The sequence below is a fragment of the Sinohyriopsis cumingii genome, chromosome 3 (genome assembly GCF_028554795.1).
Source record: "Sinohyriopsis cumingii isolate HCF-2022 chromosome 3, ASM2855479v2, whole genome shotgun sequence".
In the NCBI taxonomy this organism is placed as follows: Eukaryota; Metazoa; Mollusca; class Bivalvia; order Unionida; family Unionidae; genus Sinohyriopsis; species Sinohyriopsis cumingii.
In genome coordinates this window covers 33,337,624-33,362,503 of record NC_142963.1, presented here as the reverse complement: position 1 = coordinate 33,362,503, position 24,880 = coordinate 33,337,624, and the positions used below count along the sequence as shown (strand labels likewise).

General features: G+C 35.8%; 1 protein-coding gene across 3 annotated transcripts in view; it reads right to left on the bottom strand.

Annotated features, from left to right (window-relative positions):
* Nucleotides 1–6,344: 6,344 nt before the first annotated feature.
* The window catches only part of LOC149802656 (sodium- and chloride-dependent glycine transporter 1-like), a 57,545-nt gene continuing 39,009 nt past the window's right edge, over nucleotides 6,345–24,880 (bottom strand). For 2 of the 3 annotated variants that reach the window (XM_089952019.1, XM_089952021.1), the window contains 11 exons: nucleotides 20,846–21,005; nucleotides 20,213–20,345; nucleotides 18,051–18,185; nucleotides 16,594–16,697; nucleotides 14,946–15,073; nucleotides 13,584–13,696; nucleotides 12,363–12,494; nucleotides 9,828–9,927; nucleotides 9,108–9,208; nucleotides 8,160–8,330; nucleotides 6,345–7,449 (listed from right to left, as the gene is read on the bottom strand). In XM_089952019.1, coding sequence (XP_089808145.1) covers nucleotides 7,297–7,449; nucleotides 8,160–8,330; nucleotides 9,108–9,208; nucleotides 9,828–9,927; nucleotides 12,363–12,494; nucleotides 13,584–13,696; nucleotides 14,946–15,073; nucleotides 16,594–16,697; nucleotides 18,051–18,185; nucleotides 20,213–20,345; nucleotides 20,846–21,005 — 1,430 coding nt within the window. In that variant the 3' untranslated portion in view covers nucleotides 6,345–7,296. Of the gene's footprint in view, nucleotides 7,450–8,155; nucleotides 8,331–9,107; nucleotides 9,209–9,827; nucleotides 9,928–12,362; nucleotides 12,495–13,583; nucleotides 13,697–14,945; nucleotides 15,074–16,593; nucleotides 16,698–18,050; nucleotides 18,186–20,212; nucleotides 20,346–20,845; nucleotides 21,006–24,880 lie in introns of all 3 variants that reach the window. The other variant, XM_089952020.1, reaches the window with a different exon arrangement.

The following is a 24,880-nucleotide window of genomic DNA, read 5'->3' as shown; positions in this document are numbered from 1 at the left end:
TCGTGTCCACTTTTAAAGTATTTGTTAAATTACTTTTCGGATCGCTCTAGCCATCTAATAACTTATCTATTCCACATCTAAACATTTGATTTCGATCTCGTGCTAGCTTATCAAACAAGAAAAAAGTATTGCATTTCCCGGCCAGTTGCTCCATGATAAAGTTCTGCAAATTTGTCTTTTAATACATCTCGCCACTGTTCTCGTGCTACATTTTTATATCAACGTTGCCGAGTCCAGCAAATAATATAAAACAGCCCGTGTTTCGCCTGATAAATCGATCGACGTTATAGAAAACCTGTGCTAGATAAACTGCATTACAGTTTCTGTTGCGCGACAGTGAAAAGTGTGATCTTAACTATTTCGCATGTTCATCCGAATCAAGCTCGGCAACTGGAATAAGATATTTAGGTTGTTTTGAGATATATAAAAATATTCTCACCAACGCGTAGTTCATTTTTTAGTTTTTCGTTGTGTTCGTTTATCAGACCATATTTGTCCTGCTTTGGGTTAATTGCATAGACATATACTTTATTGTAGTTGAAGATGTCGGTAAGTAACAGATTCAGCAGCAGGTTAATTTTGCTTGATCCATTTGATCCTACTATCAGATAATGGCAATCTGGTAGTTCGTGGTTCTGTTTATGTTTGATTAATCGCTCAATGTCAAAGTTAATTATGCTCATTCTATATTGGGTATTCAGAAACTTTTATCGCGTTGTACGAATAACAATGATCTATTACACAAACTTTGGTACGTTAATCGGAAGCATAACAGAAGATAAAACGACAACTGCTACAAGCGCAGTGTTAACAACTCAGGTAAATTAAGTATGTCAGGTTAGCTGGTGCTGGACTTTTGAAACAACATATCCACCTATCAACGTAAATAACACACAAGATGTAAGTTTTGCCCAGATTAAGACGATCGATAATAGCAAGTTATCGCTGAGAGGCGGAACAATGATTAGATCGATAAACTTGGCAGGTTATAAAATAATAAGTCTGGAAACGGAATACTCTCCTGCTGACGTAAATAACACACAAGCTGTGAGTTATGCACAGCTTAAGGCGATCGATGATAACAAGTTGCTAATATATGGTGGAACTATGGATTGTTAAATATGGGCAGAAATCTAATAATCAATACTCACTGACCGACAACACCTTTGTAGAAAATTTAAAGTTTGTCAAGAACAATTTTGTGATCAAATCTGGCGACACAATGACGGGAAATCTAGACATGAGCGTGCTAAAAAAAACCATCAACAACAAAAAAACGAATGTACCTGTCGATGGTTCTGACCTAACAAATAAACTGCATGTTGTGCAAGCTATTACTACTGCAGATGCTGCTTATCTTGAAAGAACAGGAGGCACAGCTACAGGTGCAATCGATATGGTTGCTAATAAGATAACTTCTATGTATGCACCTGTTGCTGCATCTTATCTTGTAAATAAACAGTACGTTGATAGTGCTGCTGAAGCTATTGGCAGCACAAAACGAGCTAGATATATCGTTGGTCATATACCACATCTCGTCAATGCTATAGATAATCGATGGGGTTTTGTTACAACTGAGTCAACAGAATATCCTGAAAATGATCAAAATTACGCTTTTTCGTTTAACAGTGCTATATCTGGAAGTTTAGAGTGGATTACAAACGGATAAATAAGTATATTTTTGATAAAAATAGAAAGCTCAGCAGCTGTTCGATCTGGAAATTTCAACTGCGAGTTAAATTAGATGCTAATATCGGGCGCATATACAACTGAAGATTAGAGTGATCGACTGATAATACAACATGGACTACGCGATATACGCCATCGATTGTTTATGTTATTACTCCTCAGCAATTTACACTTGATCCTAAAGTAACCACAAATAAGTAATCGTATTTCCGGAATTTATGTTGTCAACGCTAGAGGCCCTTACCCAGGTCATACCGTGTTTCAGATAAATACAAGTTACGATTTAATGTAATTGTAATATATAATGTATGTTGATACTCCATCGATCAGAGTCGCAAAAGAGTTTTATAATTTTGATGCAGATTATGACGCATGTCATGGTTCTAAAAAACTGCGTTGAAAAACTACACACAAAAAAAAGAATCTGTAAAGTTACTCACATAAGGAAAATACCAAAAAATATCAAAGAGTTGATTACTGGATGCCTAAACCTACCTGTCAATGACATAAATATAGAAGAAGCAGACGTTAAAGGTGTTTTGAGTTGTTCAACAGCACATGCAATTCTCAGGCAATATCTAGCACTGAATTTCTTATGTATATCTTGGACAGTTATTTTATGTTATTAGTTATATCGATGAAACAGAAGATATGTATCGTGATAACGTCAATAATATTACTGAAATACCAACAAATATTGATTCTCCATTTTCATCCTCAGATCGTAAAGTTGTAACAGATAGCAGATATAATGATGTCTCATCTGGAGTATATAATGAGTACTGAGATTTTCTTGCTGATCCTGCCGATAACAACTCTCGTACGCTGATTAAAAAGGTTGCTGCAGAAATTACCTTTACCACATCAATTGAAATAATTACTGAAACAGTTTCATGATAGCAAGAAAAGAAATAATCGATTTCAATCATATTTCATCTCGTCTCTCAGACAACAACAGGGATGAGTTGATCAAATACTACAAGTACTATCATAAAAAATTTACTGCGTCAGATGCACCAGAAATTATTAGAGCAAACAAATAGATGTACTAAACTACATTCCAATGATTCTAACAACTGGAATATCATCAGAAAGTTGAACAGCAAATCCACTACTGTTGATAGTATTGGGAGCAGGAGTTGTATTATCAGCAGTAAACAAAAGGATCAAGCCTAAATATGAGAACAAAAATACTTCGTGTAAAATAGCAATAGGGACCTACAACACGATTCTTAATCAGCATCGAGCTTATCTCAGTGGTGAGTTTATTATGTTAGATCGGATGCTAGAACTGCGAGTCAAAGATGATTTGCTAGTTGACATGATAAAAAAAAACAAAGTTATAAAATACTTATAAACTTATACAGAAATTTCAAAACGCGTTAGTCTAGAGTGCTATATCTTTATACAGTTGCCACTATTTGTGGCATTTGTTTATTAAATAATAATTTTAATACCGAACATCATCACAGACTCGGAACATCTTCACTGGTTAGGAACATCTTCACATATGATTAACATTTTCACAAATTCGGGTCATGGTAGAGAGTTTTGTTAGTAATGCTTATGTATTTAACGTACATGCCGATCAGTGCAGTAACTTGATTTAGGTGTTTGTGCCTTGTCGAATTTGATAGCGGAAGGCCATCGGATAACGACGGCTTTATGACGAATATATTTATTACATGAATACTGTGCTTTTCATTTCACTATACCCTTATGATAATTTTCAGACATATAATAATAATAATAATAATAATAACAGTAACGTGGACTTAGTGCAACACGTAATCTTTAGAAGCTCTAAGTGCTTTACAATATTTTAAAACACATAAAACCATATATCACGACAAGATTACAGAAACAAACACCATGAAATTACAAAACAAAACCATGCAGACAAGCATTAAGGAAGTAAATATTATTAAGTCTCAAGCCTGTTCCTGTCGTCATGTTGTGTTACAAGTGTCGTGTAACACGTGTAATCACACACCCCAACGTCAACAATGATATCATATTGGAACGCAAAGGAAAGGCGTAATGACCGAGGCATCCTAATTTGCTTCAAAGTCATCTGACTACATTGTTCTGTGGTTTGGTAAAATAGAAAAGTATTTGTTTTGTGTGTGTGTGTGTGTGTGTGTGATTTGGACTTTTAACGTAGCTTTAACAATTTTTCAGTCATATCGCTACGATATCTGCAATGTGGCAGTTTATAGTGATGTCTAGCACTGCGGCATCATGCCGCAGGCATGTAGCATGATGCCCCACCCAGTCACATTATCCTGACACCAGGCCGACCAGTCCTAGCACTAACCTCCTAATGCTGAGCGCCAAGTTTTTACCATTTGTTAGTACCATTTTTGTAAGTCTTGGGTATAACTCGGCCGGGGATCGAACCCACGACCTCCCGCATCCGAGGCGGACGCTCTAACCACTAGGCCACCGGAGCGATATATTTGTTTTGCTCACGCGAATATAAGAATACTGTTTTCATCAGCTATTAAACAAAATAACACTCAGATCAAGTTTAGTAATTGATGAAAAGTTTATAGCTAGAAAGTATTTCGCAATACAAAGACAACTTGGTATCTTGTCACTGTTGTGCTTTTACTTTTAATGTTACGTGGTTGATCTGGCATTCGATACGGATGTTCAATCTGTGAATCCGTATCACACCTAAAACTTCCACATTGCACACCCAGTCCGGAACTACTTGTACATCTTAAAAATTATTCATTGTTAGTCCACTATAAAACATCGGGAATGATTTATTGCTATACATTTCAAATTATTCAAAAATGCCAGACACATTTGCAATTTTATGAAATCCGGCCATATTGTGTGAGAATGGCCGCTATTGCCGCTGCAGATAATGGGGGAGTACCGTCAGTAGAGATGTGCACTTTATGGGCTTTTCACGAAATCTACCGCCGAGATATTGTAGATAGTTGAGGCTGACAACATTTTAAGGAAAGAATGTTTGACAACCAGTTCTAAGATGAGAAAAATGTACATGTTACAAAGAAAACATAAGCATTGACAAATAAGAAATGCAGAAAATAAAAGAACTAATCTCACTGCTATACATGTCTCCAAATATATATAAAAAAATCCTATTACCAAAATATTTTAGAAAGCATATATTGGACTGACGGAAGTTTATTACTGTAATAGTGCACCTTTTGGTACAGTAGTTTCCGTAGAATAGTTTCACACTGCATTTTTACGTTTTCAGCGCGACACGTCAACATTAAGTTTGACGTATGGGTTAGACTCGCTATAAACTTTTGACTGCGAGGGACAGAATTTGTTCCGTTTTAGCCATAAGTTGAATTTTAATTAGGATTCGCGCGGTTAACGGTTTGGCCAGCTAAGAGTACAATGTTAACGCACGGTCGATAGCGGTAAAGTGCCACGAGTTGAGACGAACCAGAGAAAATTTTAGGAAGTCCTGGGCCATTTGAAACAAGTGTCATAAAATGATACTTTACAGAATAATTATTAATAAAAATGGACGAGAAAGTTTATTGTAAGTTCGATGGAAGTGAAACAACTTTTTGGCGGGTAAAGAAGTAATTCTGATTGGATAAGCTAAAAGATGCGGTGGGTGGATGTGTGTGCGTGTGTTTTCCAAGAAGGAATGCAGGCTTTTAAAGCAATCTCCATCGCGATATTAATCAGTCCAAGTTTTTCAACCGCGGGGGAAATTCTAAAGGGCTCTGAGATCAATAGATGGTACTCTTCTCATTAAATAAATTGTCAAAAGGACATGTGAATCTGGAGATTTTTTAGATCAGTTTTGAGAGAAGGTACAAAAGGAATTCTCTGATGATAAGCGAGAGAGGGCTCGGGAAGGCAAGACAAATGTGTCCATCCCTTATTGCACAGTGGAAAAGAGAGCGCAGTCTGCAACCAAGCGTTCGATTAAGAGGCTAGAGAGGGTGGGAGAAGGAAATAAAGAAATGCCAGCCTATCACCAGCAGTGATTTGGAAAAGACCTGAAGCACAATGTTATGCTAGTATGCCAACAATTTCAATTTCGCAAAATTGTGTAACTCTGAGAAAAAGTGAATCATTCAGATGTTATGTTCGATTTCAATTTATTTCGGTAATTTATTAAAATTTTTGTTATATTTTACACACGCAGGCTCATGTCATTCCATTTTATTATATATCTCTAATTACCAATCCATCCAATAATTTCATATTTTATTGCATTGTTTACTCGATCCGGCCACCGCTCCGGTGGCCTACTTGTTAGATCGTCCGCCTCGAATGCGAGAGGATGCGGGTTCGAACCCCCGGCAGAGTCATACCAAAGACTTATAAAAATAGTACTCAGTTGACTTGCTAGGCGCCCAGCATTAAAAGCTTAGTGTTAGGACTGGTCGGCCTGGCGTTAGGATAATATGATTGGATGGGACATTTTGCTACATGCCTGCGGCATAATGCCCAAGTGCTAGACATTACAATAAACTGCCACACTGCAGATATCGTAGCGATATGACTAAATTTTTAAAAATCTACGTTACAAATCCAAATCACACGCGGGCGCGCGCGCACGCAATCCGGGCAATAACACTCTAGTCCATCATCTCCTGGATAACGAAAACCAACATTATAAGGAGTTGGGGAGATCACACATCACCGCCTCCAACTGACCATCACTAACAAAACTGCTCATACTATATTGTCTATACTAAGATTTCTTTTTTTTTTCAAACTGACCAACAGGAACGTTGCTTATTGCTTGTCATAAAATTAGACCAAAACATCACGAACAGTATTCACAATAGCCGAATTTCCTAGAGGGAAAAGAAGGCAGCTTGGTAATCCTGGTTTAAGGTTGCCTTATTGTCTCAACTGGGTACAGAATAATAATAACACAATTAACACAATAATTGCAACTGCCAATATATATTATCTAAACTTATTTAAAAAACACATATATTTCTAACTAATTAATAGATCAGTATTATTTAAAATGCTAAATGATATTACGATACAGTACTGTACATAATTATAATTTAGTGATACACGGATGTTCAGACTTCCTTAATTGAGATATATCCAAAGGACATTTTCTAGTTTCGAATTAAAAGTTTTGTGAACTCCACACCTGAACACGGTTTCTTTTCGTTATTCTTTGAAACTATAACTTAAAGCGGATTTCTTCTTAATCATACAGTATGGGTGAGTACGAAAGTGATTTAATTAGCATTGTTGCACTATGAATTTACAGCGGTGGAATTTAACCAAATCAGTGGGTAGTTGTAGATTGGCTGAATGATCAAAATAAATCTAATGCAAACGGATCGTATTTTGCCTTTGCGGCAGTAACTGGAAACAACCGATGTGCTTGCTTTTCGATGGAAATGTGAAACATTATGTGTAAATTGGAAATGCATAAATCATGTGATCCAAAGTCACATTTTCGATAACTGAAAACTCCCCGGAATTTGCGAACGAATATTGTGCTCATACCGAATTTGGATATGAAATACGATACTAAAAGTGTACAGTCACAAACCTTACTAATATCAACTAAAACAATACTTAGAGGTTGAAGGGAGAGATATACTGAACACGCTATTGGTATGTGATTCAAATCAAGGGCGTGTCTTGGGTTCCTATTAGATTGGATTTTACTCTTTTGAAAAATGACTCTTTCTGGTCATATAGGGTTATATATTCTTTTCTAGTTTTCCGGTCATTCGGCCCCCATTTTGGTGTAGGTGCAAGCAAACTTTTCAGTCTCTGCAAAAGAAACAGACATTACTGAACACAAAATCAAATAACAAAGTCATAGATTATACAGACAAACGTATTTGTTTTTTTTTAAAGCAATCGATAAATATAAGAATAAGGCGGATATGTTGTTATTTATATTTGATTTATCCTGTGTGCTTCAGTTTTGTCCGCGATTGAGAATAAAAATTTGGCTTATCTGATTTTTGTCAAGTTTTTGAAATGTTTACTAAAATCAGAGTTTTTCCGCAGGAAATTATGTTGTCTTTTGTCAAGTGAAATTTAGTATATATGGTTTTTGTATGATAAGTTTTTTTGTTGTTGTGTTCATATATAATTTGAGATGAATCTTTTATTTAAATTTTTCATTGGAATTACAAAGTACTCGTTGATTTTTGGACTAAAACACTACTTTGGAATCATTATGAACACATTCAAAGACATTCTGGATTATATCATTGTGATACATCAAGACTATAAGTACATCAGTACATTCAAGACTACTGGTGCATCAATACATTCAAGGTTATTGGAATTCGTTTGGAACATACAATACTTCGGACTTGTGATAGAACATTTTGCATTATGTGAGATTCAATTCAAGATACTCTGTCATTTGAATTTGCAGTTATTTTGTTGGTTTCGCTTCTTTCTGTTACATAGTTTAAGACCAAAAAGTCGCAACAACATACAAAATATTTGATAATATATTTACCTACCATGCTAAAGGATCCAGATGTCGCACAACATTGCCTTATCATAGAAATTATGAGAGAAATTATGGGAAAGAATGCCAAGAAATTGCCAATGGCAATGGCATACGGTTTGTACTTGTATCCGTCCCCATAATCCGGCTCTCCATATGAAGTCATTCTCAGAATGAAACAAATCTGCAAAAAAAAAAATAATAGGAAAATGATAAAATAGTTACAATGCCGGGGCAAAATTGTAGGCCAATCTTCCTCTGACCTAAAATTTGCTTTATATTATATTATGAAATTTCAGACTTTTTCACACAAATATGGACAAAAAATTAAAGGAAAGAAAAATATTGCTAAAAAAGCATATCAAAGCAAATCAATAAAACAAAACACATTATTATTCAGATTTGCCATATACGACATTTTGCAAGTAACGGCGGCATTTGGGTCTTTGAAAGAAGTTAATTGCCATAATTTGCAATACCAGCAATTTGACGACATAGGGATGTGTTTCGTTAGCTGTGATTGCCTTATGAAAAGGTCTGCCACACATCCTTTTTCAAAAGTTAATCATCTCTTTATGGCGCTGTATACTGTTTTTTTTTTCCAAAACACATTTAGACTTACATTGTGTTGGTGATTACCAGATATAACATCCTTTAACTTTGTTTGGCTAGTGATTATTAAAATTAAGGCATATGCACTGACAGATTAAAGATAAATTATTATCAGATGAATGGCCAGTAAATTAGCGTATGGGGATAAAAAAGAACTAGTCTTGCGTAATAGCAAGTTTGAGTTCAACTATTGATCTTTCAGTTGCAATAAACAGATTCTTGTTTCAAGAAGTTGGTCCTCTCAGTTACTATTTAGTTTAGTTATTCTCTTAAATGTACAAGAATAAGACCGTTTTCGCATGTGGGCATGAGCGTGCGCGTGCGGGCGATCGGGTGTGTGTAAACTTACCGTAACAGTAATCGGTGTTAGGATGCAAATCATGGTCCTCAGAAAGACGGAACTATCTTTACCAGTCATTAATTTGATGTCATTGCTGAGTCTGTTAAAGCCTATGGTACAAGATAATACAGTTATAAAAAAACAACAGTTGTGATAGACGTAGCGATGTTATTAGTATTCATCACTGTTGTCCTACTAGATTCGACCATAAATTCAGGTAGAATCCGTAGCGTAAACTGCTGAAGTATACCATATATATCAATGGTACTATGGGGTGGATATAATAATAATAATAATAATAATAATAATACAATTTTTTAAATCCATATATTCACATTATTTTCAAAGAGAGTCGATAGATTATTTAAAAGGTAGCTATTTCCACTGAAAATGACAGTATTGTCAACGTGTTGATCTGGTTGTTAGATGAAACTGACTTAACATTATCTTTCTGTAACAATAAATTATTGTCTGTTGAGGTAAAGGTGCACACAGATATGGAGTTTGCCTATCAGAAATAACTATTAACTGGATAATCTATACGACATATATTTAACAGATAAATTAAAATATTCAAACAGATCATGAGGTCTTACAAGCAACCACTGTTGCAAAGTTGAAACATTAAGTGTACAACGGACATCAGTTCTTATCTAACTTCCAATTTCAACTACAATTAGATTGATTTATTTTATATATAAGTTATATATATAAGTTATACATTTGTACCATAGATCCATCCGAGAACGATAACCTCAACAGTTGATCCGAATAGTAAGCCGATGGAAGAACTGTACCAGTCAAACAGTTGGAAAAGGTATATACCGCCCTGAAAGCATATGCGTACAGATAATAAACCAGTCTATTCGTCTCCGTACTCTTGTGTAGAATCAGTCTAAAATATCAACATGCACATGCAAAATAATATCAGTCTAAGAACATTGTTATAATTTATTGTCTTAACTTCCAAAGTGGTGACATAATTCTATCTTTCAAATGAGCGTGCATTTTGTATTCGTGAAACTTAATGGCAGAATGGATCCGATTCGTAAAAGAACCCCTCGTAATGTAAGGAATTCTCAGGATATTTTGACGTACTAATGTTTAGTATTTTCAGAGAGGAATAATTCTGAGTATTAGGTATCTGGGTGTTGTTTCGTGGTATATGGCATGAAATACTGGTCTGTGGCTTAGAAAAGCACCCTGTTGAATCATGCATATGTGAAGCAAGGAAAACCATGCAAGTGTGAAATTAGACATTCCTGCATTTGTGGTTGTTGAGTAGAGTAAATCTGTTTGTGGTATTTGTGCATTTAAGAATACTTAATTGCCATGAAAGTTGACTTGGGGTCCTTGGAAATTGGGAAAGACTGACCTCAAACCTCACGCAGATGTTGTTTGATTCGTTGGCAGTGAGACCACTTGCGTGTTCCATTATTTTCTGAGTATTTTAATAAAGCAACAACAAAATGGTTCAAACGCTTGGCCCCTTTGATTTCTTACTTTTTTATGATTACTTGCTAAGATGAAGTTAATAAGTCTTGATAGAAATTTGAAATAAGTAAAATTCGTCGTTAAAATGTTAACTTGTACTTTTCAAAACCCTAAAATTGCCCATGCCCATTGGAGCACTTTGGTTGTCAAATATTCAGTTTCGGAGGTGCATAGCTTTTGCAAGTTGTCGAGCTCTTCAATTTCAAAGGTAAGTCAATATTGTATAGTCCGCAATTCCATAAGGCCTAAATGGTGGTGGTCAATTTTGCGAACTGAACTTAATGAAGTTTAATGTTTAATAAACAAAGTGTGTTTACAAACGGTAAAATGTATAATGTGGGAGATTCTTGAAATCACCCAGCATTACGTGAATGTTAACATAACCAAATATAAAAAGCCTGGAACAGACAAATGGATTACTGACAAGAGCAGATACCTTGTTCTTGCGTGTGTGTGTGTGTGTGTGTGTGTGTGTGTGTGTGTGATTTGGATTTTTTAACGTAGCTTTAACAATTGTCCCACCCAGTCACATTATCCTGACACCAGACCGACCAGTCCTAACACTAGTCTCTTAATGCTGAGCGCCAAGCGAGGCAATTGTTAGTACCATTTTTATAAGTCTTTGGTATGACACGGCCGGGGATCGAACCCACGAACTCCCGCATCCGAGGCGGACGCTCTAACCACTAGGCCACCGGAGCGGTCCTTGTTCTTGCACAGCGGCCGGATTGTCTAATGAAAGCAATACAAACCTGATACGAGAGCGTTTTCTGAGGGAGATACGTAGATTACCATAAGTGGCTACAGTAGAATTACTGGTAATAAGATGCCGCCATTTTGAAAGACACATTTGACTAAAATAAACCTTTTCCTCTAATACTGCTGAAAGTTTTTATAAAAACTGTATAAAGCTCCAGAGACATTATCGTAGCAGCTATCATTCACAGCTGGTTTTCTTGCCTGAGCTGCTTTACAGATTGATTAATTTATTTTTAATCAGACAAGATTGAAAGCTAATATAGAAAACCCCGAAATATTCCGATTGCCTGTGACGTAGGAATGTGAGACTGAACTCGGAAGTCCAGTACATGAGAGAGAGAGAGAGAGAAGATAAGAGAATCACATAATCCTCACGTCGTCGTCGAATAGTATAAGGAAAATAAAAACACAAAAAGCGTTTCATTATTAACAATTTTGTCCAATTTTGTGATTTTTATGCGTATTTGAAGTGAATGACTTTGCTTTTTCCAGGTAAGAACCAGTAATAATTAAAACATAATTACAAAAATAGGCATAATGAAACTTTAAAAAGCCTTAAACAGAATCAGAACATATTTTAATAATGTTTAATTCTTTTCTGTTCCTTTGCTTGTTATGACGTAGGAAAAGAATTCTAAATTCGTTTCTTCTGAAGTTTTCATTTTGTTCGGCTTGACCTTATACTATCGTCATTGAAACCGCAGATAGTATTTGCCTTATGTTTAAATGGCATTTAGTGGTTTCTATGACGGCATTGTAAAATGAATGTTTTCTTTCTATTATATAATTAAAATAACAAGTCATTATGACGTTTTGTCTATAAATAATCACATATACACGGATTGGCTATCGTGATGTGTCCTTTGACAAGAAACTTTTCTTCCCACTGGAGTAATTACTTTTAAAGTGTTGATGTGCCGTAAATTACTAAATACAAAACAAACATGCATTGAATACAACGCTTCATTCGTGAGAAACTAACATAATTTAAATTAATACCTTAAAACTTACATTTGTGGTGAAAGGTAGTCCGAATACAAATAAGACAACGTTGACTCCTATAACGACATAAATTTTCCATCTGAGTAAGAAGTGGGGGAAGCTGTCTATCAATGCACCGACCACAGTCTCTGCCATACCGAACTGGAACAAGAACATCAATTGTCTTTAAAACAATTACCATGACGACAATAATCATGTAGCAGGATACGCTTATGATACAAATCTTCAAATTACTGTCGTACCCATCTAAGGACATTGCTTCTTCGAGATTGGGATGTAGGATCTGTCAGAGAATATTTAAATTGCACTATTTTCTATCAAGGAAGTTACAATGTGTTTTCTTTAAACAAGTGGATATATTTAAAGTGGAAAGAAACAACAAGATTATCAACCCTACTGCCTATTGTGATGTGGTACTGTACTAATTCATTTGGATGCAAGCCCGTAGGAATTAACATAATCAGTCATGAGAGATAGCTCCTAAGATATGTTTTTTTCTAGCTTTAAGTTGTATCTTTGAGACTTGTCAAATGTACTCCTGCAGCATAATTATGTATTCTCTGACAGGGATATACAGATTCTACATTTCGTGATTGTAAGAAAGCATTTTTAGTATCAGATGTATTCTTATCACATGTAACAATGCTAAGCATGTACATTTACAAATATAATACACGATAGATTCGTACGAGATGACAAGAACTTGACTCAACAGGTGTTTTGCTATTCAACTGATTGTAAGGCATACCTTAGGTCAAATGTCAAATACTTGAACATCGCCCCTCACCCCAAATTGTCAAAAAAAAAACATGTTATTTGTCATTTGAAACTAACTTTTCTGAATTTTTAAAACAACTTTTTTGAAAAATACAAATTATTACTTCCATGCAGCTTTAATATTATTGCAAAAACTCGCAAAGGCGGGATTTACCAAGGCTGAAATTGCTGCTATTGTTGAATAAACCAACGGTATTTGAACACATAAAAGCTGAAAACTGTATGCCTCTGACAATGAGGCAGTTAAAAGGACTCAGAAACTAGAAGAATATTGGTTAAAGTCGATGCAAACATACCTTAAAGCGGGCCTAAAGTGTCAGATAATTCGGATTTGGCAACTCAGCTGAAAATATCAATTGGATTTGATCTTGATTTCCATATCAGCAAAATATCAAAGGGACTTGAAGAGATAAGGTTACCGTAAGTTAGACTTCTATTACACAGTCTACATACCATAGAATTCAGAAATACCGTGATGAGCATGAAGAAGAACAGCACTCCCCAGACCTGAGGCAGCGGCATACGACTGACGGCTTCTGGATACACCACAAACACAAGTCCGGGGCCTGAAAAAGTTAAACGGTACTTGTAGGAGTAAGATTTAATAACACGTCAGCACAGTAATGGCCCTATGATGCAGATTAAAAGTAAGATTTGTTACTTTAACCGAATTGGTAGCTCCAATTATTTTCTCCATTTTTTAAACGTCTACATACTTGGACGTATTGCCAATAAAGAAGACTCTGATTTTGTTGAACTTAAGGATTTGTTGACGACATTTTATTTGCAAAAATGAAATATTGTTATGGGAATTTGGGATATCCAGGGTGGTGATTTTGAAATAGAGAATTTTACAATATTTGCAACACAGAATTTGTATGCTTCTTGGCGAGGACGAATTAGTTTGTCATAAGGTTGAATGAATTTGGTTTATGAGCGTGCACTGGTTGGCATTTGGGCCTATGCAATGCGGGATTATATTGATTAGAAGACAGCTTGGTAGAATATTAAAACGCCAGTTTTGTTTGTCTAAGATAAAGTGGTGTTTAATTTGCGCCAAAACAAAAGCATTTTAGGGGAGGTTGTGAATACTTCCAGATAAAGTCCAAGTCCCTGATTTTGTGTATCAGATCAAGCAACTGCGGACACGATTTAGAAGCTGATCCGTACATATCTGAGCTATGATTAAGTTTATATTTTGTATAAAGTGGTAGCAAGACCTTCGGGTCTGCTCCCCAATCTGCCTTTGCTATGAATCGTATTAAATTCAGGACTTTTCTATGTTGAATAGGCTATTCATATTTCTCTCGCATCTGATAACATCGAAGGTCTGAGAGTAGTTTTTTGGACAGAACATATCAGAAGAGACAGTCATTTACCATTCGTTTGATGGTTTTGTGAAATACAGGTGCGTGTGTGTGTGTGTGTGGTTTAAATTTTAACGTAGATTTAACAATTTTTTCAGCCATATCACTACGACGTCTGCAGTGTGGCAGTTTATTGTGATGTCTAGCACTGGAGCATCATGCCGCAGACATGTAGCTCATCTCCCACCCAATCACATTATCCTGACACCAGGCCGAGGTGGATCATTTGGTTCTCTGAGAAGAAAGATCAGAAGGAGGAGGAATAGAAGGAGTACAATAACAGCTGACCCGTTCTGGTGCGGGTTTGATTCGTACCCGCGACATCTAGAATGCGAGTCCAAAACTCTACCCGTGAGCTACTGCAGATTCACGAAGAAGGGGGAGGTGCAAAAAGATTCTAACCCCCCCCCCCCCCCCACACACACACACAAGATCAACAAAAACTGACCTGGTGCTCCTGCCACAGTCAGTAGAGGAAGGTTGGCCTCTTTTGCCATGAATCCTATCATAGCAAACACTACCAAACCACCATATAAGGATGTAAATCCAGCCATAAAAATGACGATGAAGGTTGCACTGGAAATAAAATAGATTCAAATAAAATTACACTTAAAATTTATCTGCAGTGATAGCAGCGATAGGTTAAACTCCATGATCATTACACATGCTATACCAAAGTAACTTTGAAAATTATACTCCCTAATGACAACAATATCAGTAATAACAAAATCATCTCCAATATTATCTAACATCATGTTGCTCATCACGGTACACTTCTCCACTACACTATATGCTTTTACAAAATGGCACCGGTACTACATGTAAGTATAATACTAAGACAAATCCCAATCTGGAAAATTCTATGTTATGAGTGAAGCAAGCGTATTAAAAACCTTGCACATACACGGGTCCTTAGATTATATAAAAATTAGATACATGGTCTTAATTTCTAAATGGCATTCGCGTTTGCAGTGAGAATTTCAGTAACAGATGTGTCTGTTTACTGTAGAGAAAACAGCGGCGGATCCATAAAGGCCTGGAGATCCCACCTCCCCGTCAAAATGAGCGCAAAACAACCGGGACATCTCAGAGATTAAGATTCCTTTACAACTTGATTGATAATAGTATGCCTGGATAAGTGTAATATTTCAGGAGCTTCAACACTGGTTTTATGCCTTGTATTCAGTCAAATCAGATCTTGTTTAACCCCCCCCCCATGTTTCTGGATCCGCCACTGGAAACTGACCGTTTTCACGAGTTAGCATACATATTTTGGTGTTAGACCTGAGACAAGTTAAAAGTTCTATTTTGTAATTGTTTGTTCGTCTAGTGTTACGCACACCTCTGTCTTCACTTTGAACAAAACTATTTTTATGGTTTTGACCCACTTTAGTATCAAGCTAGCATCAGGTACATGTTTAAAAACTCACACACACACACCAAGAAAAAAACAATGTCTGCTTCCATCGTTAATATGTTCTATACTGAAAGAAATTGGCACAATAAGCAAAGGTTATTGACAATTGACGCATGCTAGGTATTAACCGGTGTTGAACTTCGCTGCCTCTCAAAAGTAGAAAATGCAGTGTTCTTTTTCAACGTGCGAATCTTTATCTAATTGTTCTAGGGATGAGTAAGCAGTAAAGTTCACTTGGCACAATTGTATCCGACAAGGATGAAAGGACGAGAGGATGAGTGGATGATAGGACGAGCGGTTCTTCTGAGTCTTATCATATATTGATTGTCACTCCATTTCCCAAAATTTACGCCATTCCCACCCTCTAAGAGATGGGAGGGGAGGCGAGAATGGAAGGGAAAGTATTGGCAATGTGAATAAACTTTCGCAGGCAACGAATAAAGGCGATAAATGTGCAGAACATCACAAAATGTGTTCCAATGTAATTGATCCACATATAAATTCTCCAAATGCGTTCTTTGGACCTTTTTGTTCTAAATTTCATCTGTTTTTCTCTTAAGAAAAGCTTTTGAAACAAAAAGTCAGTCCACAAATAACGTATAAACTTTGCACTACTTAGCGACGGGGATTTGGGGTAGGGAAGGGTAAGATGGAAGGCAGTCTGAAATCGGGTACTTGCCTGATGTTTCTTTGATGAAACTTGTTATAGCTGGCCATCGTTATAACTCCTCCCCAGCACGGCCCCAAAGAATAAAACACCTGAATGGCAGCGTCAAGCCAAACCTGAAAGTGAACATTACAATTATGAAATCAGTCGAATTGAACCGAAATGGGCAAACCTCGAATCTGTGAAGACACTCTTGCTCATTTAAAAGATCGGTGAAATTGTGGAGGTGGGGATGTTGTCGATTTAATGCCAATTTTCAACACATGACAGGCTATACATAACATATTTGGTGAAGGGAGAACAAGTGAAAAACCCTTTGAAAAACCACCGTTCCATGGGAAGCTGCTAGCAAGCTTTCTCACAAATCCACGCGGATAGACCACATGGTTGCTCTGAAAGAAAAAAGGGGAGGGCAGGAGGCTGTAACCGCCGAATGTGAAGATGGAAGTACCACATATAAAGGCATAATCACCGAATATAAATGAAAGGGAGTTAAGCACAGAATATAAAGAGACATGTACTAAATATAATTGAGAAAGCACTATATTTATTGAGGAAACCACCGCATATAAAAACGACGTTACCGTATCTGGTGGCAGATCCACCGCATGCAATGTCACAAGTACCTGATATATTAACGAAACCATTGCATATAATGTCGAAACCACATTGCATATAAAAACAATCCGCAACATAAAACGGGAAAACAACCGTATATAATACATATAATAAGCAAATCGCAGCATAGTATGATACAATTACACAAGTAAATAATAATCCACCCAATACAATAAGGACGAACGACATAAGAGTCTTGGCGTTCAAGGACACATGGTACTAATTGTGTGCAAAAATGGGAACCAGCCTGGCATACAATAGAGCATATATGGGTTTGGGTGGCCAGGATTGCATGATAATGAACTTTATTTTGTAGGACAAAAAGAATATTTTACTAGCTTATCCTAGTTGTAACTTTAAAAAATATAGACATTGTTTTCTTGATGGAATTTCAGTCTTTTAACTGTCTTGAGTTTAGAACACTCATTACTGTAATTAGCACCTAACTCTTTGGTGCAGAATTGAAAGCATATGTTTCAACCGCATGTGCGTCAAAAAAAATGCCGCGGCTCTTACACTTTTCTCTACACAGAAGAAGTCATCCAGGTTTCATCTATACTCATAAATATAGGTTTGATCATGAGCACTCAGAAATTTGAAGTTATTGAATTTTTTAATATTATGATGTTTGCATAGGTTTGCTATGGGTATTTAATTAGTACAGTGAGTCATATAGACGGCTACATCAATACAGTGACTCGACATATGCAAGTGCAATTAACTTTACTATAAATGCAGTCATATTATTATATTTGTGGATAACAAGCAACTTTAATACCATTTGTGAACCACAGAGTGACTTTCAGTGTTATGATCAACACATATATGAAAACGTATCTCGAATAGATTACCTGGAATTCCAAAAGTGTACTAAACTTAGGTTTCAAGTACAGCTCTATCCCGTCTTCAGATCCGTCAAGCGTCAAAGCACGGATCAAAATGACTGTCAGCAGGATGTAGGGTAATGTGGCAGTGACATACACCACCTGAAAAGAGAAAAAATAAAATTTCAACAATGTTTTGTTTTTTTTACCAATGTAGATAGTATTGTATGATGGAGTTTTTCCCGTCAGACACTTTCCTGTCTTCTACCTTGTAGAATTCCATGGATAAACTAAGCTCTTTTTTTTTTTTGTTAATCTACGCATAGACGTTACCAAATTCAAAATTGATTAGTGATGTTAGACCGTCTCCAGCCTCTTGTCTGTATCGGAGAGAGAGAGAGAGAGAGAGAGAGAGATGGAAAGATGCACATTAAAAATTGATGGTATTAATAATAAAAGAAAATTCGAACCTGCGAGAGCAAAAAAGAATCACTGAAAAATCTAGAATACACAGAGAGAGAGAGAGAGAGAGAGAGATTTTCATTCAGCGAATAAATAAAATGGTGGGCAATGAAAATTAATTGTATTTATCGTGTCATCTTGTAATGAACAATTAAATGATACATCGAATAGCGAAAATACGAAATAGAGCAACATTGAAAACCCTCAATTAATTTTCATTATGACAGCAGGAATGAAATCTAGAAATCATATATATTATAGAGGTCCGAATATTCAATTTTACACAATTGGCAGGTATAAAGACTGGCAAAACTGCTTCTAACACATTATTAATACATTCCAGAAAAAACAAGCAAGACAATATTTTAATATAAATTTAGTTTGGGCCTTTAGAATGTTCTGCACTTTGAAGTCATGTGTCCTTCAGAAGATGGAATCGCAGGAGCTCGTATCATTGCTTATACCTTACATACAAATCATGCATGGACTTAACAGCGTCGACATGGTCATGATCGCACCCGTGTAATATGCAAGTTTGCCGAGCTGAATGGAATCATATCCTCTCATTGGTCAACTGAAAGTGACGTACTACGCCCACTAATAACATGATTTTCTATGGAACCATAAGGGGATAGTAGTGTTCAAATCAGTGTGTTGCACTTGCATATCAAGCGTTCGAGATCGTGACATTTCAAGCGGTAGCTTGAAGACATGGTCTGGCATTCATTAAAGGCAAGATAGTAAGTCAAACTTAGTGTAGATAGTCCAATTTAGTGTAGATAGTCAAGCTTAGAGTAGATATACAAAGTCAAATGTCTGAGATAAACATCGGTACAAACTTTATTACGCTACGCAAGCTGTTGCTTAAAATATCAGCATTGATTCTTAAATAGGTAGCAAAGGAAGGGAAAAGTGTCCTCCCTTGCAGAATTATTCGGTTAGATGCATGATTTGTAGGCAAATTGTAAACAACGATACAAGCTCATGTGGATGAAATAAAGACGGTTTTCCTTCAGCTGCGGAAAGTTATCAGGAAGCAGTCAAGTTAGGTCACAGTGTCCAAAAGTCTTCCCTATATGACGTGTGAATTTTTATTTAAAAAGATTATTGACTACATATAATGTCTCATTCTCCGACGTGCCTTCAAAATGGACCAACATTTGTGACATAACTATATAGAATAGCTTGTTCAAACAGCAACGCAGCACTGTCTAAATTACAACCGACATATTGACGAGGCATGAGTATTTTCACTTTAATAGTCGAAACTAATTGGCCACAATTAACTTGATGATGAAAAATTAAAAACAAGATGCCCGTAAAGAGGCGCATGATGGGAACATATGGCCCATGTGAAGAAAAGGAGAGCTCATTATATACAACTCGGAAAGAAAACCGTTGCCATACAATAAACCAGATGGATAATATTCTCTCTTGTGATGCCAGTCATATCGTAGGGCGAAGGACTCAAAGACTATTGGTAGAGAAAACTCCGGGGTTTAATTGCCCCATACTACAATTTATCGAGTATATAACTATAGCTTATCATTTAACTAATGCCAAATTTAAACATATATATAATTTACACATACTATCGTAGGCTTAATAAACCCCTATATTTGTAGGCCAAACACAAACAAAGCAAGTTCCAACCAGCTGCACCATCAGCTCTGATGAGAAATCGATGTGTGCACATAGAATTTAATTAATATGGCAATGATCTTTACCTTCCCGATCGAATGTACACCCTTTATCATACACAGACATATTAAGATCCAGCATGCCAGCAGAGATAGCGCAAGATGTGTCTGAATCGTGCCAAAGTCCTCTAGAGACGACGACCTCCTAAGGACATTGTTTCTGAAAGAATGGTATTGTTACATTGCAAGATTATGTTGATTTAAAATATATTGAGCATAACTTCACTGTTTACTCAAGCACTCGTCACTGGCTGCTATAGATTAGGAACAGGTGCTAGGCGGGTAATCTCTATAATGCTTTTGGAACGAAACTACACAAAATTTAAGAAAACATTTATTCCAGAAGGAATGAAAAATATGTTTGAATATAAGCAATAGTCCTGGACAAATATTGACAACTCATACAGATCCATAGTCTGCGATCGTATAGGCTGGACATGCTCAGAGATATAAAAACTGAACATCGTTTATGGGGGAAAATACCAAATACATGTGTCGTTACAGAAAATACTTGTCATATATTGCAAATCTGACTGGTTGTATTCCCAAGCATGTTAACGATATATACTACTTCAGGTAAGGGTCAAGCAATGCCAGTCTGAAATTACTTTGAAAGAAATAAAACACAAAATAAGATGTTATGTGGAGAATATTACTTACAGCCAAAATTCATTTGCTGGTGAGCTGTAAACGTCGTTGCGGATTATTTCCGATGTGTTCCGAGAATCTGGTGTCGTCTGCAAGTTGGACGTGGGAAACTCGGATATATTCGTTGCAAAGTCTGTCATATTCGAAGGCACGTTCGGGATGTATCCATACTCTGTAATTTGATGCTGGATATACGTATGAAATACACTTGTGCGATATTTGACTGTATAATTTGAAACTGGGCAAGCGGGAATGACAGTAAAATTAGGCTTACATACGTAAGTAACAGGGTCGCTATGTGGTCAAAAAAGATGTTACTGTGAGGTAGAGCCGGTATCACGAAAATATTTGTACTGCGGTATACTGCTGTACTTCTGAACATCGTACCCCGGTATACTGCCATTATATGGGGCAAACAATTTAAAGTTATGAGACCTGACGCTTTTTCTTTTAAAATATCTTGCTCTGATATAGCCATTATATTATTTGAAAACATATAAATATCTTGAGACAAAAGAAAAAGAAAATATCTCAACTCCAAAGAAATCGCTTCCCCTCCCCCGAAAAATTAAATGGTGAGTACCTTATAGTCGATGAATTTTATATGTGTATGTTAATTATTGTATACGTTGTAATCAAAAATCTAACTAAACTAGGATGTATAATAATTCGATACAGCAGACACCTAGTAAAAAAACATTCTGCCGACAATAAAGAGATTGTAAATAAAATTGTAGGATCCCAACAATTTATTAACATAATAGGCAGGGAAAACTCTGAGTAGGATGACAATACCTGGGCAAGATATTTATCATAGAGAGCCAGCCAACACCCAGTGAAAGACATTGTGCTGGCAATAATGAGCTTGTTGATAAAAATAGAAATGTTTATATTAAAGCTTACTGTGTACAAGCTGCCATACTAATTTAATAGGCAGGGAAACTTTGAGTGGGATGCCAACACCAGAGCAAGACATTTATCAAAGATAGCTAGTAAAATATCTTATGAACTTGACAATTTATGAAAATTTCAACAGAAAACAACTTTTTCTCCTGAAAATCTTAAGATGATTAACAGTCTTACAGAGGAATGAATGTACTGAACACATTAACATACGCTAGTTAACAATTAAAATGTCGTTGTTTTTGTTGTTTATTTGCTGTTCTTGTTTTGTTTGTTTTAATCTTAAAAAAAATGTCTAAAAGTTGGAATGGCCTGCATATCTTTCACAACATCCCGTTTGGCCACCATTTAGGAATATTTGTAATATTCAAAATTTGTGACAAATACAATTGTCTTTAAAAACATTAGCTGGAATTGTTTTGTCACAAAATATTAAAACATGCTGATCAGGTCATTTAATTCATAACAAGATTACTCGGGAATTTCCGTAAATTCTTTACTGACGGAAAAACAGAACTACCGATGAAGGCAAAAAGTACTCTGGTACATACGACGAAAAATATACACCAGTCAAACGGTATAGCGGTAATACCGTGCACATCTACTCTGAGGTTATTCGAGAAAGTACTCTCCGGCCATCTTGGATTGAGTCGCTATGGGCTCTAATGTGTTTTTAATGATAAAAACGTCCATAGGTTTGCCCTTGTGGGTCGATATGGAAACTAAATACACTTAATCACAATCCAACACACATCCTTACTAACCTGGTGATATAAAGCCAGGATGGAATCGGTTGATTTGGCATTGCGATACCAAATGACTTTGAAAGTTCAAGTTGGCGGCCTTCATGTTAAAGTTAAGGGGTTATTTTATAAATTTAACATGGTTGAGTCAATATAGATATCTCATCACGTCTGCCGAAAATTACTTTATTATCCACGATGTATACCACAATTATGTTAATTTCATATTTAAGTTTGTACATGGGCACTTCTTTTTATAAATAAGCGAGCCCCTTTCCGAAAGAAATGAAGAAATGCAAATATGCCCTGCCCCCAAAAATTAGAAATCAAGGCTGGATATTGAGCCCAAATCTAAACAAAACAAACTATTTATAGCTTACTACAATACAAAGAACGGGTACGTACCAAATATGTATCCTCAATCATGAAAAAAGGTCAAGCACACAAAATAAAATTAAAAAAGACACCACAGTAACAAAATACTTTGGAGGAATATTTTGGTTTTTAGTAGCAATTTGTTCAAACGACAGTAGCCTACGAAATATTATTCTTGAAAGAAAATAAAGCTGTGTCTTCTATTGCAATAAGAGATGAAAGTATTTAAATATTCACCAAAAAAATGAAATACACTGTTAACTATTATAACCGTATAGTAATGTGTTTATTGTATCCATTAAATAACGTTTTTCATCATAGAGCGATGGTTAGTGCAAGTGGCATTGTCTCTCACCTTTAGATGTAAGAGATAGGTAATGTGGACTTAAAATTCTTTTATCAGAATTATCATGCTCATTGGTTGTTTTAATACCTGTTTCAGGGGCCCCGAGTGTCCGAGTGGTCTAAATCGCTCTCCGATCACTGCCATCTCACGTCTGCGTGGGTTCGAGTCTAGGATTCGGCCCATGTGGGTATGTGAGAAAGCTTGCCAGTAGTTTCTCGTGGGTCGGTGGTTCTTCCCGGGGTTTTCCTGGGTTCTTCCTCCACCATTAATACTGGCCGCCATGCATAGCCTATCGTGTGCTGAAAAATGGCGTTAAACCCAACAACAACAACAACATAATGCCTGTTTCATTATTCCAAACTTTATAGTTTTCATTCGTTTGCTTTTCAACAGATGCAATAATCGTTAGATACACTAGTACTCGTTTTACTTTTACTCTATTTAATTTAATTATTTACCTAATTGTTTTGACTGATATTACATTAACTAAGAATCAGATGCGAGATCAGAATATCAAAATCGTAAAGTGACTATAGGAGATCTGAATAAACAATAGTATGACTTATTATATGCTTATATTAGAATGACTTATTCTTTGTCTATAATAGTTTGCATATTTAAAAAAATATTGCACATCCTCTTCAAACGAATGGTATAAATAAATATGAGAACGGAATTTAATGATGCATGGTAAATGAAGACAGTCTTGTTCTAATGGTCATATTTATTCAATGTTCACCTGTTCACAACGATGATTATAAATTGTGATTGGCAGATTTCCTTTATCGTTCAGAACGTTTATTGATATTGAAATCCCAGGCCACACGCACGCGACGTATGAGAACAGCATAATACTCACATTATGTTATGTGCCAATTTCTATAAAGAGTACTTATAAAACATGTTGGTGTACAAACAAATGCATGAGAAAACCAATGCGAGGGTCCATTATTATCGTATGATGTAAAACACGTAATCATGTTGGTGTACAAACAGATACATGACAAAACCAATGGAAGGGTCCATTATTATCGCATGATGTAAACCAAAAAGACAGTAGATTGTGAAGATCAATTATTGTAACGTGTTACACGCACAAACATACATACATACATACATACATACATATATATATATATATATATATATATATATATATATATATATATATATATATATATATATATATATATATATATATATATATATATATATATATAACACGTAATTGTGCTTAAAAACAACACAAACGCCGAAAATTCTGTGCAACTAGATTCGCATTTAATGTATTCTTCTTCAGGCACGAAATGTTTTGAAAGTAACGGATGACGTCTTTTATTTTAAAACAACAATTACGTCATTGCGTAACGTCATAAATGATATGCATCATCATAACAATGATATATGACAGGATCTAAAAGATACACGAGTCTCTAATGAAACTTGAATTAGTAAAATAATAAAATAAACTAGAGATAAACAGTCATACATAAAATTATATTGGTATAAAGGATATACAATATATCAGTTTAAATTAAGCAATTTTATATAGTGCATTAGCATTAAGTCCATTAGGACACAGAGTATCTAACTTATGAATCTAATAAGTTTCTTTTATGAGTCTATTCATGTCACCATGCACAATATATATTGGCATAAAAGAAAAATCAAGTAGAGAGT